This window comes from Rhea americana, unplaced genomic scaffold (genome assembly GCF_003343005.1).
Source record: "Rhea americana isolate MKP2758 unplaced genomic scaffold, rheAme1 scaffold_7, whole genome shotgun sequence".
Lineage (NCBI taxonomy): Eukaryota > Metazoa > Chordata > Aves > Rheiformes > Rheidae > Rhea > Rhea americana.
Window position 1 is genome coordinate 11383780 of NW_028186867.1, and position 13487 is coordinate 11397266.

Here is a 13487-nt window from a genome sequence, read left to right on the forward strand (position 1 = left end):
CAGCTGGGAGCGGAGGAGCCCGGCGGCAGCGGCGGCGCGGCGGCGGCGGGCGGCAGGATGAGCCTGTCGCCGAAGGAGCTGTCGAGCCTGCTGAGCATCGTGTCGGAGGAGGCGGGCGGCAGCACCTTCGAGGGCCTCTCCAGCGCCTTCCACCACTACTTCGGCAAGGCCGAGCACTTCCGCCTCGGCTCCGTGCTCGTCCTGCTCCTGCAGCAGCCCGACCTGCTGCCCAGCCCCGCGCAGCGCCTCACCGCCCTCTACCTCCTCTGGGAGATGTACCGCACCGAGCCCCTCGCCGCCAACCCCTTCGCCGCCGTCTTCGCCCACCTGCTCAACCCCGCGCCCGAGCGCGGCGGCGACGAGGCGGAGCGCACGCCGCTCTCCGGTGCGTGCCGGCGGGGGCGCGGCCGGGGCCTGCGAGCGGGGCCGCGCGTCCTGCCGCGGTCCGGAGCTCGCTGCTCCCCTCGGCGAGGCACCGCGTAACGAAGCGGTGGGCCCGGCCTAGCGTTAGGGGTTGCGCGTCGAGGCTGTAGATTGCCGTCCGAGAGCCGGCGGGTTGGTATTGTACCGTGCGTCGCCTCGGGAGCTGAGCGGATGCGGGCTTTGCGCGCTTCCCTGGAGACCTCTCTGGTGCCAGCGTACGTGATGCAGTAATTCGTGATACAGTAGTTCGTATTCTAAGTTTGTCTGCTTATTCTGCTTGAAAAGTATTGGAATGATTCATATTGCTGCCTTAAAAGTCGTGGATTACTTTTCCTTGTGTCTTCACAGGCTTTTTACCTCCCATAACTCCTCCAGAAAAATTCTTTCTTTCTCAACTGATGTTGGCCCCCCCTAGAGAACTCTTCAAGAAGACTCCTCGGCAGATTGCTTCAATGGATGTAGGGAACATGGCCCAATCAGTGGATATAAGCGGCCTTCAGCTAGCYTTAGCAGGTAAGGAAGAACTGCAGCGTGCCATGGTTCAGTTAAGAATTGAAATGTTGATTGTAATTTGCCTGTGAGTTACTTGAGAAACACTTCCTTATGCTAAATATTAAAAGGCTTTGGGCAATGATGTRATGAATGTGTATTACTGTACTGATGTACATTACTGATGTAATAGATGCAATCTATCCTTGAAGTTTCTTTGTCCTACTTAAAAATAAATTTCTTAAGTGCAGAGGTTCTCGCTGCCTTAAAAATAAGAAAATTTTGCAAGCATAAAAATATTTTCATTTAAATCACTTTTCCTTTTTTGTTTCTATGAATATTTTTATCCCCTTTCACTTTTGGCAGTAGTTGTATGAGAGAACATAGGATGACTATCACATAGCAGTACTTCAGCAGCAGCTGGCAGATTGGCTATTATACTTGCATTTCCAGTTTTATAAAATAAAAACAGATTTTTCAGCTTGAGACTGGGAGCACAGTCTGCTTTTACTGGGTTAATAAGAAAAGCAAAGTGATGCGTATCCTTTGACAGGAGAAAGGAACATGATTGTTCTGATCACTTTGATTGATGAGTCACTTCTGGAGTTGTTATGAAATAGAAGATATTGTTGAGGGTAAGGAGCCAGTTTGAACAGCAAAAATTGGTATTTTTTTTTCCTGGGTATGTGCAAATGCACTTATTCACCCGAAAACTGATCCTCTGTGTTCTGTACCTGTGTAACGTGGTTCACCTCTCCAGCTTAGGCTCTGACTAGGCTTTCTCAGTCCCACAGTTGTATCTTGGTATCTTCATTCTCTGTGGTCACTGATTTCTTGTGCTCTGTTATACTGCTGCTCTTTTACAGTGCATAAATCTCTGGTGTCATCCTCAGTCATGATTTCCAGACTGCAGGATCTTTTGAAAAATGTAGATTGAATGCACTAACCTACCTTCAGGAGGAGGAGGGAAAAAAAAACCCTCCAAACTGCTTCTGATTTTTCTTCTGTCCATTCTGTCTGGGCTTTTTGGAATATTTTTGTGAATTCAGATTTCACAGAATTTCAGGTAAATTGTGACTTTTGCTACCCAATCCTTGGTGCTCTAAAGAAGCCTGGTGGTTTTTTGTTTGTTTGTTTGTTTTCYTCTTTGGTACTGTGCTCRCTTTCTGAGGATTTTGTTCACATCAAAGGTGTAAGATGTAGGTAACCCTGTTACCCTTGTCTTAGTTGTATGGATGGGTACTCTAGTCAGTATGTTTTATTCTGCCTTTTTTTAAAATACAATACAATGATGTCTTTAAAAACAGTACAGTTGCTAGTGGTGCTTTGCAAAATGAAGCTTGGTAAGATGTATTTGTATGTTTACTTCAGATAGTAAACAACATGCATAACGAGCTTTGTTACATAATAACTCTTGCAAGGACTCATAGCAATACTCCTGATTAAAACTTCATACTGCTTTTCTCATACTTCTAGCTCTAGCTTCTGAGAATAAATGTCATCTGCTTTCTATCCACTTTCTTAAAAAGTGACTTTTTTGCTCTTTTTTAACATTATCATGCTTGTTAACTGTCTACTGGTAATGTTTCAGAAGCTCTGTAAATTTTTCAGAAGTCTTCAGTATGTTTCTTCTAATGATTCAAAGTATGAGATGAAGCTGTGCTGTTTACAGTGCGTACTTATTTCTGTTACAATGCTTAAATACAATATTTGAGGTGTTGGATTTGCCTCATTTTTCCCCACATTTCCTGGAATGTAAATTTGTAAGATTTGATGACTCTGGAAATTTTTTGTCCCTGAAATGAATTTGGGGCTATTTAGCCTCAAATCATTCTCCTGAATGATTTTGACCTGCTTTAGAATGTGTCTGAAAGATCAACTTAATAGATCTTAGGATCATAGAATCAGTAAGGTTGGAAGGTACCTGTGGAGATGATCTAGTTCAGCCCTCAAATGAGTGGCCCATATGGGGATTGAACCCGGAACCCTGGCATTAATACCACCACACTCTAACCAACTGAGCTAAACTTAAGCTATTTAGAAAGCATTATGCTCTTTATGAATCTATCCCAAACATATTTTTTCATGAATGAGGAAAAAAAACACTTAGCTTGTCCTCTAGTGTCAGAACTGAGGTATAATTTATTCATTCCTTCCTTGGAGTTAAATGTGACAACCTCCCTTTTCACTGTAAGATCTGTTGTTGTTGTTGTTGTTATGTGTTCTGCTTTCTTTTTTTCTGAGAGCAGAATGTTGGAATATAGTGTCTTGGGAATCAATATGAAAGCTTGGTTTGTTCTCTTACTTTGGTCTGCAGAGTGTTCATGCAAGCTGCTGCCTGTTTCTAACTTGTTTTTGTCAGCCTGGTGTGTACTGTATYGAAAATGTCACTTTCTAGAACTTGGAGGGACATGTCTTATGGAAAAGTGCTTTTAACTGATTATCTGATGACCCTTACTTGTTTTAAGGGTAATGGACAAGCACTGAAAAATGATTTCTAATGCATTGTAGCATCTATTGTTAAAAATTAAAGGAAGTCTCTTGTAATCTGTAAAAAAAAAAAAAAAAAAAAAAAAAAAAAACACACACTCTGTAATGGAATTTTAGTGATTGCTTTCCAATTAGCTTTTTTTGATTCAAATGTACTAGTTGAAGAGGCAGGCTATATTCTTTTCTGTTAAATCAGTGGGAACAGTATTGACTTCTCTCAGTTTTTGCTTTCACTTATCTGAAATTATTGATCCGGCCCTGATTCTTAGAGCAGTGAGGGTGGGCTGTTGAGCTTCACTGTATTTAACTGAGGCTCCTAAAATGAGTGAATTGAAGGATTGCAGCCAAATCTTTTATATTTCTTATTAAGCATCGTTGGTGATTTGAGTATGGGGACCCAAACAAATCTCTGATTTACTATTACTGACTTGATAAAGATCTAATTCTATACTATAAACTACAAGATGGGAAAAAAAAATTCAATAKCTTTTTCTTTCCCCTCAGAGAACTTAATTTCTTAACCATTCTGTTCAGTGGCTGAATGAGAGTGTTCACAAGATGGAGTTTGCGACAATTGATAAAATAAATGTTTCATAAACCAGTTCGTTTAGACTTAACCTTCAAAATCACTTTTTTGAAAATAGCTAAAAATTATAATGCTTGTCTTTAACTGAACTAGCATGGCAGGTGCTRTGTTTTTCAGTGAGCATATATTCAAATATTTCCATGATCTGAAATAATTGGATAAAGCAGGACAGAGAGGCATAAAAAAAATCAGCAATGTGTAGTGCTTTGTTTTGATGACCTCTTAGTCACTCATAGGAAGTTCCCTTTCAGCATTTCTTGTGGCTTTGATTGGTGTCGTATAAAGTAGAGCCCTTACGCGTGGGAAGTCATGAAGGGTCACGATTGCCCAAAAGGGAGCAAGCACACTTTACTTCAAATAGATAGGGACTGGTCACAGATTCTGACAGCACTGTGCTGGTCACACAAAGAAATGGTATTTAGTTGCATGTGGAACTTTTTTAAGGGATTCTGTGGACCAAAGGGTAAGCTGTGTGGGACCAGCAGTTTGGGGATCCAGTTTTCTTAAGGTTTAGTCTGGTGCCTAGCATTCTGTTGGAGAAAAGTGTATTTACATGTGCAGTTGCATGCAGCAAGATTGGCAAAGCTTAAAACAAAGTGCCAAAGTCATAGAAAACGTTGTCTCTTGGCTCGGAGAATATAGAGGGTCAGCCGTGAAGTCTTTGGGGACAAAAGTGATAGATTGTGATGGGAACTAAACACCTGAAATCTAGCAGCGTAAGGATTGAGCCTGATTTTTTGTTTTCCTGTCCAAAAGCTGGCGTCTTAAACTCTATGTACTAGACTTAGCTATTTTTAGGCAAATTACATTTTTTAATTTGGCCTTTAAAGGGACATCACTGTCAAGTTCTGTCAGGTCTGCTTTTACAGTGATGTGGAAACTTGTAACAATTCAGCTCTTGTTCATGCAAGCAGTTGCTGTATCTTTGACAGCAAGTAGCTTATGCAATACCACTCAAATGTGCTGAATAAACCTGAATAGCTGAATAGCACGGCCCTTAACACAATAGAGTGTAAATATTGTATCCATGTAGGTTTTTTGCTTCCCTGCTCTGAAAAGTGCTTGCAAAATGCAAGGTGGTATGTGAACTCCTTCAGGAGTGTCTAAAACTACTTAGAGTTTGTTTTTACAAGTGTATTAGATCAGTTAACCTACCTTTTTTTAAAGCTGAGACTGCGCTTCAGATTCATTTGTGTTTCTACTTTATCCTTGCTGGCACCCTAAGAATTAGCAGACTGACATGGTACTAAATTTCACATTGTTATCTGTTTTTTAAGTTAGTTCTTTTCTAAAGCTGATTGTTTCTTGCTACTTTTAGTATTCTAGATATCTCTGTTTCGATTTTATGCTTTAATATTATGGACTGACCCTCTTTCAGAACGTCAATCCGAGTTGCCAACACAGAGCAAGGCCAGCTTCCCCAGCATTCTCAGCGATCCTGACCCAGATTCTTCCAACTCTGGTTTTGACAGCTCTGTTGCCTCTCAGATCACTGAAGCCTTAGTGAGTGGACCAAAACCTCCTATAGAAAGTATGTGCTTTTTCACATTTTTGTCTCTGTAACTGACATGCTATGTTACTGTACTTCTCCAAATCAAAGATAATGTAATCTGAAGTACTTCGAAGATAATGAAATGTGAACAGAGATGATTGAAATGGTGCAAAACTTTCTCAGAGTGGCTTCCAAATCAGAGTTCACAGTGTTCATATTTCCACACTACTCAGAATGTGGAGTCTTCAAACTGTTAACTTACATCATCTGCTGGCTAAAACATTGGCTCTAATATGCCCTTGAGATYTTAGTCCTCTACACTAAGATCTGCATTGACTGTAGCTCCTTAAAGAATAGGTTACTGTGGAAGGGGAAATGGCCATGCCTCCATGGTGCAAGCAATAACTTGTTGAGCTAAATGACAGAGAAACAACTGGCTGGGTGTAGCAGCATCACTAAGAATCAGGAATAAGCATTTGTCTGGGAATACGAATCATAATGTTATTTTTGCTACTATAATAACCTAGAGAAATGGATGAGGAGGGACTGTTTATTTACTTAATTTTATTGAAATACCTGAAGTTTAAAAAAACACTTCATATTGTTGCCTTTTTCAGGTCACTTTCGACCAGAGTTTATTCGCCCACCACCTCCGCTCCATATATGTGAGGATGAATTGGCATGGCTAAATCCAATAGAACCAGATCACACAATTCAATGGGATAAGTCAATGTGTGTTAAAAACAGCACTGGAGTAGAGATAAAACGAATCATGGCAAAAGCTTTCAAAAGTCCCTTGACTTCCCCACAGCAAACACAAGTAAGTTTGATGTTTTTGCAGTTTTCTGTCTAAGTTGATTTTTTTAACAAGCTATTTGTTCATGTATTTTAGAAAACTTGGGTCATTTTTAACTGAATTCAGATCTATCTTCTGATTCAGGAAACTCCAAATACTTTGAATTGTCAAAACCCAAAAGTTTTGACTTGGCTTTGTATGGATAAGGAAAAAATCTTTATACTTCATAGCATTGGCTGGACATGGTTAAAGCTAATCAGTAAGTGGCACCAGTATTTCTCTGCTTGGAAAATCTTCTCATAGCAAAGTTGTTTGTGCTTCCATGGAAGCTTTTGATAAGAAATTAGTTCAGAAATGCCATCACCTAATCTTTGGTAATAGTACCCCTGAAACGCCTTAGCGCGTTTTTGTGATATTCATTATATTAGAACTGTGAAGTTTCCATGATTTGTAGAACTTTTCCTGACAACAGAGAACTTGAAACTGAGATTTTATCCTACTAAACAGGAAACTAAAGGAGGATGAACCTTGTAATGCTTTTTTTATCCTCTCCTTGCTATCCACAGATGAAAGACTATTAAATGCCTTTCAAAGGCACAAGTGTCCTTTAATAGAAATATTAAAGATGCATCTGCAGTGACTTTTAACAGAGGTGTCTAAGTGATTATCATTCTCCTGTAACTTAGGTGGATTATAGCTGTTGTTTCAAGCGACAATATGAAGTTTAGAAAAAATCAACTGTTTGATGGTACACCTTATCTCTAAGTATTCTTACCTGCTCAGGTGACCTTTGATTTCTTCTACAGTAAATGGAGTGAGATGGGTGATCAATGACTTGTGTTTTAGGGTACAATGAATTGCCATTTCCATGGCATCGAGTTACTCTAGATCAATAGCTTTAATTAGATATCTTACTCTTAGATGGTTAAATTTGGGTGTGATGAATATGAATCTTGTTAATTGTGAAATGGAACAGTTCTCCATAGCTTTGCTATTTCTTTTCAACGTAGTGGATATTAAGACATGGACTATAATGAAGTCAGGTTGTGTTTTAGGTCAGCAGCTTGTTTGCAGTTGATTACTGGAACTTAAGAGTGTCATCTTTCTTTATAGCTCCTTGGAGAACTCGAAAAGGACCCCAAACTTGTTTATCATATTGGCCTCACTCCTGCCAAGTTGCCTGACCTTGTTGAAAACAATCCTTTAGTAGCTATAGAAATGTTGCTTAAACTGATGCAGTCAAGTCAAATAACAGAGTATTTTTCTGTCTTGGTCAACATGGACATGTCTTTACATTCAATGGAAGTGGTAAATCGGTAAGTAACCTTGAGAAAAATTTCTTAGACATGTAAAATGTGATTGTGATGCTGGCTGCAGGGCTATATTTGGATTCATTTCAAAGACTATCAAAAGTAACAGGAATTGAGGAAATAACTAGTCAGATTACAGTGAAGGAGAAGAGAGAGTATCAGACAATCATTTCCTTTTCAATTTCAACATATTATTTGTGATTTTTTTTTAAACCCCTTTTATACTACAACTAAAACAGTCTTTGGATTCATCCTGTAGAGGAAGACAGTGTTCTTGGAGTTACAGATTTCTGCAACTATTGGACTACCTAAGTATATTTCTCTTGAAAGGCTTTATTTGCTTTGCATGCAGTTTCTTAATGGTGTGCCTGTAGTTAAACAAAAACCCAACTCTTCTGGTCTAGATTAAATTGGTAAAGTTAGCTGTGGGTTGATGATTGAAATCTGGATCTGAAAGAACTAAAGAAACTGTTTTGAAGCAACAAAAAAGTTATTCTAGTTGTATACTTCAGTTGTATACCATCTAGATTCAGTACTTGAAACTCAAATATGAAAACACAAAATTCTGTTAAAGTACTTGCAGCAGTAGAATCTTGGTACTCAAACAAGTAGTATTCAAACTACTTCTTAAATTCTTAAATTTCTTAAATTTGAAATGAATATCACTAACTCCTTTATGTAATATATAGCAAGTCTTTGTGGAGTAAAGATCAGGAGTGTGCTGGATACACTAGAAACCAAATCCAACTTCTGCGCTGTGCCCGATCTCAAAAAATGAGTTTTGGACTCTTACTGGAAAAAGTTAAATGTTTATAAACATGTCTGTGGAAGCTGTCAGAAATCAGTTCTATATGACATGTTCCAGGAATTAACATTATTGGTTTGTAATTCATCTGATTTGTAATGGAATAACTAAGATTTCTGGCTTGATAAATCATTAGATATTTTTAATTGAACAGGCTTACTACTGCAGTTGATCTCCCTCCTGAATTTATTCATCTTTACATCTCTAACTGTATCTCCACCTGTGAACAGATTAAAGACAAATATATGCAGGTGAGTACTTCATAGTAAATGATTTAGGAAAAGGGGTTCTATCTCTTGCTCTGTATAATGTGTGCTGAGATTTTATAAGGCTGATACCATTAAATTTGCTCTGCTTTACTGCTTCGTTTCAAAGTCTTTTTTTTTTCCTAATGACGGACAGTTCTTCATAGTATTTCACACACTTTATATGTTTCTTCACCTTTTTTACAAGACTTCACAGGTAATTAATGTTCTTTCTTTTTTTTCCTGTAAACATCATATACTTCTGCCTGGCAGAACTGCAATTTTGTGACTCAGATCCTTACACACAAGAGGCTTATTTGTCATTCAGTATACCTTTTCTTCACTTCCCTGCATTAGATGTTTGCCTTTTTGCTTACTTTCAAGCTTCCAGTTCCTTTTCTGTCAAAGTGTGTCTACCAGTTGTGAACCTTTGAAATTTTAACTCGTGGAATTTTTCCCCTTCAATCGTGCCTATTACTGACCCACAGCAGCTTGCCAAAACCCTCAGAGACCTAAAACCCATTCTCTCCTGCTGTCCTCATACCATACCCGCTGCTTCCCAAGCCTGCCTGTCTGTCTTCCTTAATACTGGTATAGAAGTTGTTTCTACTCCAAAGATCTTTACCCATCTGACAAGATTTCCACAGCTTTGGCAGAAGGTCCTCCCTTCCGTCTTAAACTGATCTGTTAGTTTCACCAGCTGCCCAGTATGCCCTATATTCCAGGATTTGGTGAAAAACAGTTCACACACAGTTTATCCAGTGCTTTGTAAACCTTGACCTTGACCAATTCCTCCCCAGGCTTGCTTCTTGCCGTACTGAAGGATTACAACCTCTCTCCTCTCTTGTGAGGCAGATGTTCCTTTTCTTTAAGATTTTTCTGTTCTCTGTCTCTAACTCTATTTGTCCTTAAGTTGCAAAGACCAAATTTGCACACAGTGCTCAAGATAGGTTACTGTTTAAATAGCTGCAGAAAGTCCTCTCTCTTGTTCTCAGTACTATTCCTGATGATGACTTTTTTTGGTGGCTGCTGTAGGTTTGGTGTTTCTCTGCTTTGGGACTCTGCCAGATATGCATGGGTGGCTCAGTCTGTGACTTACTGAACAGTTGTGCTAATTCATTTGGTACCAGAATAGGAAGAAACTGTAGAGCTGGGCTGTAGCTGGTATATGCCCACACAGTGGGACCCTGTGCTCAAAGGGGCTGCTTTAGAAAGCAGATTCCAGAGAGCACATAACAGCTGTGCTTCAGGCACATTGAGAAAGAAGAACAGAGGGTCGGGGGTATAGCAATAGCCACGTAGCGTTTGAGTTATGCATAGAAAGACTTGTGAGCTGCAACTTGCCCATTCATAAACAATGATAACAAAACACTGAGAACAACCCAAAATCTTTCATATTTGCYAATGCTACGTATGAGGTCTCAGCAACTGGAACACAAGATGTTTTTTGTTCAAGAAGCCCTGTACAAAAACTTCTAATAGAAGTTAAACAGCCATGATCCTTAGAGATTGGGAGTCAGCCAGCATCTTGCATTTGTACTTTTGTTTCATATTCTCCAATTATTAAAATTACTCTTCTTATGCTGGAAAGAAAACCTGTGATGCCTTTTTGACTGCAGTGAAGGAAGTCATTTGCTTGGTTTTTTTTGCATTCTCTCAGCATAGGTAGCAAATTTTGCAGTTGTAAACTCAGGTCATGTAAAAATAGTTGGTGACTTGTCTCCTTCAGTTTTTAGTGTAAAATAATGTAGAATACTTTGAACTTTTCTATGAAACCAGTCACTTCAGTCTGATAGATAATGGTTATGTATACAGCTGGGTTTTTTTGGAGAAAGATTTGGGTTCGACTCTTTCACAATGCAAAGTATGAAACCATTGTTATAGCAAGAGAAAAATGCACCCTGTACAAAGCATACAGCTAGTGACTGAATCTGTGTATGGCGAACCCTARGTGCAAGTTCATAGGTCTTGAATTTGCAATTCCTGGCGTGCTCAGCAAGGTATTATCTGAGCAGCCCTTAGGAAAGAGGAACTTTACTGAAATTCCATCATAGGACCAGGCAGGGAATTRCAGCTTATAGTATGAGCTCTGAGGCCTGTCCTTGAATTGGTGTCTCTGGTACTGTCTTTCATCTAAGACACAGCAAAAGGATAATATAATTTGCTGATAGAGCACTTTTCAAGGAAGCAAGTTGGGGATGAGTTCAGCAGCTATCATTTCCCAGCTGGAATGCCTTAAATGTTTGATGACTGGGGATTCTGAGATGTGAGGCTTGTTCATTTTTCTTTATGTTACTGAATTTTATTTTCTGTAAATATTAAGAAGGATGCTCTTAGTGTTAACGGTGTCTTGGGATATGATCCCTTCTCTCAGGACTTTACTTAGTGATTGCATAATAAATTAAGAACAGTGTATTTGTAAATCTGCTACTTCATTTATGCATGAGATTAATTTTAAGAGAAAGTTCCTGTATCCAGAGTGCAATATTATAAATCAGAGGAGTAGTAGTATGGGAAGTAGAAGAGTAGGGGCAACATATAAAAATCTTGATGATTACTGCCGTAGCTAAGTACTCATGAAAAATCTCAACTGGGGGCCAACAGTTYTTTAACTGAATTGTTCACAAGCACTTACTTGAATGATGAAACTGCATCTTTTCTGTTTCAGAACCGCCTGGTACGTCTTGTTTGTGTCTTTCTTCAGTCTTTAATCAGAAACAAAATTATTAATGTACAGGACTTGTTTATAGAAGTGCAAGCATTCTGCATTGAATTCAGTCGGATACGAGAAGCAGCTGGCCTTTTCAGACTGCTGAAGACACTAGATACTGGGGAAAATCCATCAGAGACAAAAGCTTCAAAATAAAACCATTTTGCCATTGGAAAGAAAAAATCAACATTCTGTACCAATTTACTGTATATTTTAAGCTTAAATCATGGGGTTAACCAATTTAATACACTATAAATAGTATTTTATGCAACAATAAATATTGCTTTTTCTGATATGCATGCTTGAGCTGGTGAAATGTGTTAGGCCTAACACATGCTGTGCATATGATATGCAGCATTTAACCTTTAGTCATAGAATGTACTTAACAGGCTCTGTTCCCAGAGAGAGATGTAAGTTTGATGTGAACTGTCAAATATTATTGAAATAGTAACTTGGCTTTTTCACTGTCTGTGTCAAAACAGTTCATGAATACCTTCAGTCAAGTTTTATCAAGATAAGTGACTTCAGTTCCTGTTGGGCCTTTCTCTACCCTCCCTGAAGGCAGCTGAATACAACTTTTAATGATGCCTGCTGTTTTCAGGGAATAAGTGAAGTCTAATGTCTGGAATAAGCTAAGGCCTTATAACAGTGCAATATGCTCTCTTCAAGATCACTGAATTGCAAAATACTGATACCAACAGTAGCTGGTATGTTTTATGCTTGCAAGAATGTTCCACTAAAGGGAACCTGTCTCCTTTCTTACATAAAATCAAAGTGCAGGAGCATGTTTACACTTTGCAACTTTCATAGGCAGTTGCTTTGTGGCTACCAAAATTAAAATAGCCTTTTTGCTAAAAGCTGTAATCAGAGTACCATTCATATATCAGAGTGCAGGTGCTGTGGAAGGATGGGGGATAAAATATTATTTCATGTTGCTAATAGAATGACTGCTGTTGCTTAAGCCCTGACATTTAAAGCAAAATAATTTAATGTGTAGAGTTAGTTTAATATTTAATAGTGCTTGAGAAGTGACAACTGCTGTAAGTTTGCATCTGCTTCTCAAATTTTCATGAAGTGCAAGATCAATAATGCAAGATCAAGATTTTCTTTTGGTTTCATCTTTCCAAGTAATTTAAGTGGCTAAATTGCTGGTTGAAAATCTCAGTCTCTCACCTTACCAGATWATGCTGCATAAGAAGTCCTGTGAGAAGTGCTCCCCAGGGATTCAGTTTAGAGTTACAGAGCTTCCCCCCAATTAAGATGTATTAAGTTTACTGAAGTGGCATTTTATTTAAGCTCTGTTTCAATTGTAAAATTTCTTCCTTAAACGAGACAAGTTCGCTACAAATCACCATTAACAGCAAGAGTCAATATTGCTCTAAATTTGTAACCTGCTGTTTCACATTTACTGCAGCATTTGACTGCTATAACAAGAAGGATTCATCCTCTACTAGTATTCTTCTTCAGATAGTACTTAAAAGGGAGTTCTTCATAGAGCATTTAAGCTTCTGTTTGGAAGTTATTACTACAGCTTTAAACAAAATAACAGACTCCATGAAAAATTGATTACTACTCTTATTAGCTGCCCTGCAAGTTTGAGTGAATTTCCATTTTAACTTGCAGAAATACTTTAAGAAAATTTAAGCCATAAGAAAAGTAGGCAGAAGGCTACAGTGCTACAGCAAAAGCCTAGCAGTTCTAGCTCTTCACACTACTTGCTTGAATTCTGTTAGCCTACATAAGTYTTCCATCCATGGATTAATCCTGTAGTTGTAAAGTTATCAGTGATCAGTAATCAGAACAGCCTTATGATCTGGCAGTGGAATTTCTGCAATGTAGTCCTCAGGAACTTGGCAGAATATCCCATTCATTTTATACTTTTGTGGGTTGATGAAAATATTTAATTTTGTTACTTAATTTGCTATTATCTTCTGTCCGTGTTTCTTCTCAGGAGGGAAAGTGATCCTAAGTAAAGGTTACATAGAAAAAAAAATGCAACAGGCAGAAAGGATGTGAACTTCCATGTAGGCAACATTTTTGTAATTCCCCAAGACAAAGTTAAGTTTGTTCTGTACTTTGTTGGTTGAGTGTCTGGCATCCATTTACAAAAATATAGTAAAGAAAATAAGTGCTGCTTTTTT

The 13487-nt window shown here is 38.6% G+C and overlaps 1 protein-coding gene across 1 annotated transcript in view; it reads left to right on the forward strand.

Moving 5' to 3' along the window:
• CNOT11 (CCR4-NOT transcription complex subunit 11) overlaps positions 1 to 11645 on the forward strand; it is a 44001-nt gene extending 32356 nt beyond the window's left edge. The window contains exons 3-9 of the mRNA XM_085321611.1: positions 4 to 385; positions 772 to 936; positions 5367 to 5519; positions 6098 to 6300; positions 7390 to 7592; positions 8546 to 8642; positions 11305 to 11645. Of these exons, the coding sequence (XP_085177737.1) occupies positions 4 to 385; positions 772 to 936; positions 5367 to 5519; positions 6098 to 6300; positions 7390 to 7592; positions 8546 to 8642; positions 11305 to 11502 (1401 nt within the window). The 3' untranslated portion in view covers positions 11503 to 11645. The remainder of the gene's footprint in view (positions 1 to 3; positions 386 to 771; positions 937 to 5366; positions 5520 to 6097; positions 6301 to 7389; positions 7593 to 8545; positions 8643 to 11304) is intronic.
• The last annotated feature ends 1842 nt before the right edge of the window (positions 11646 to 13487 follow it).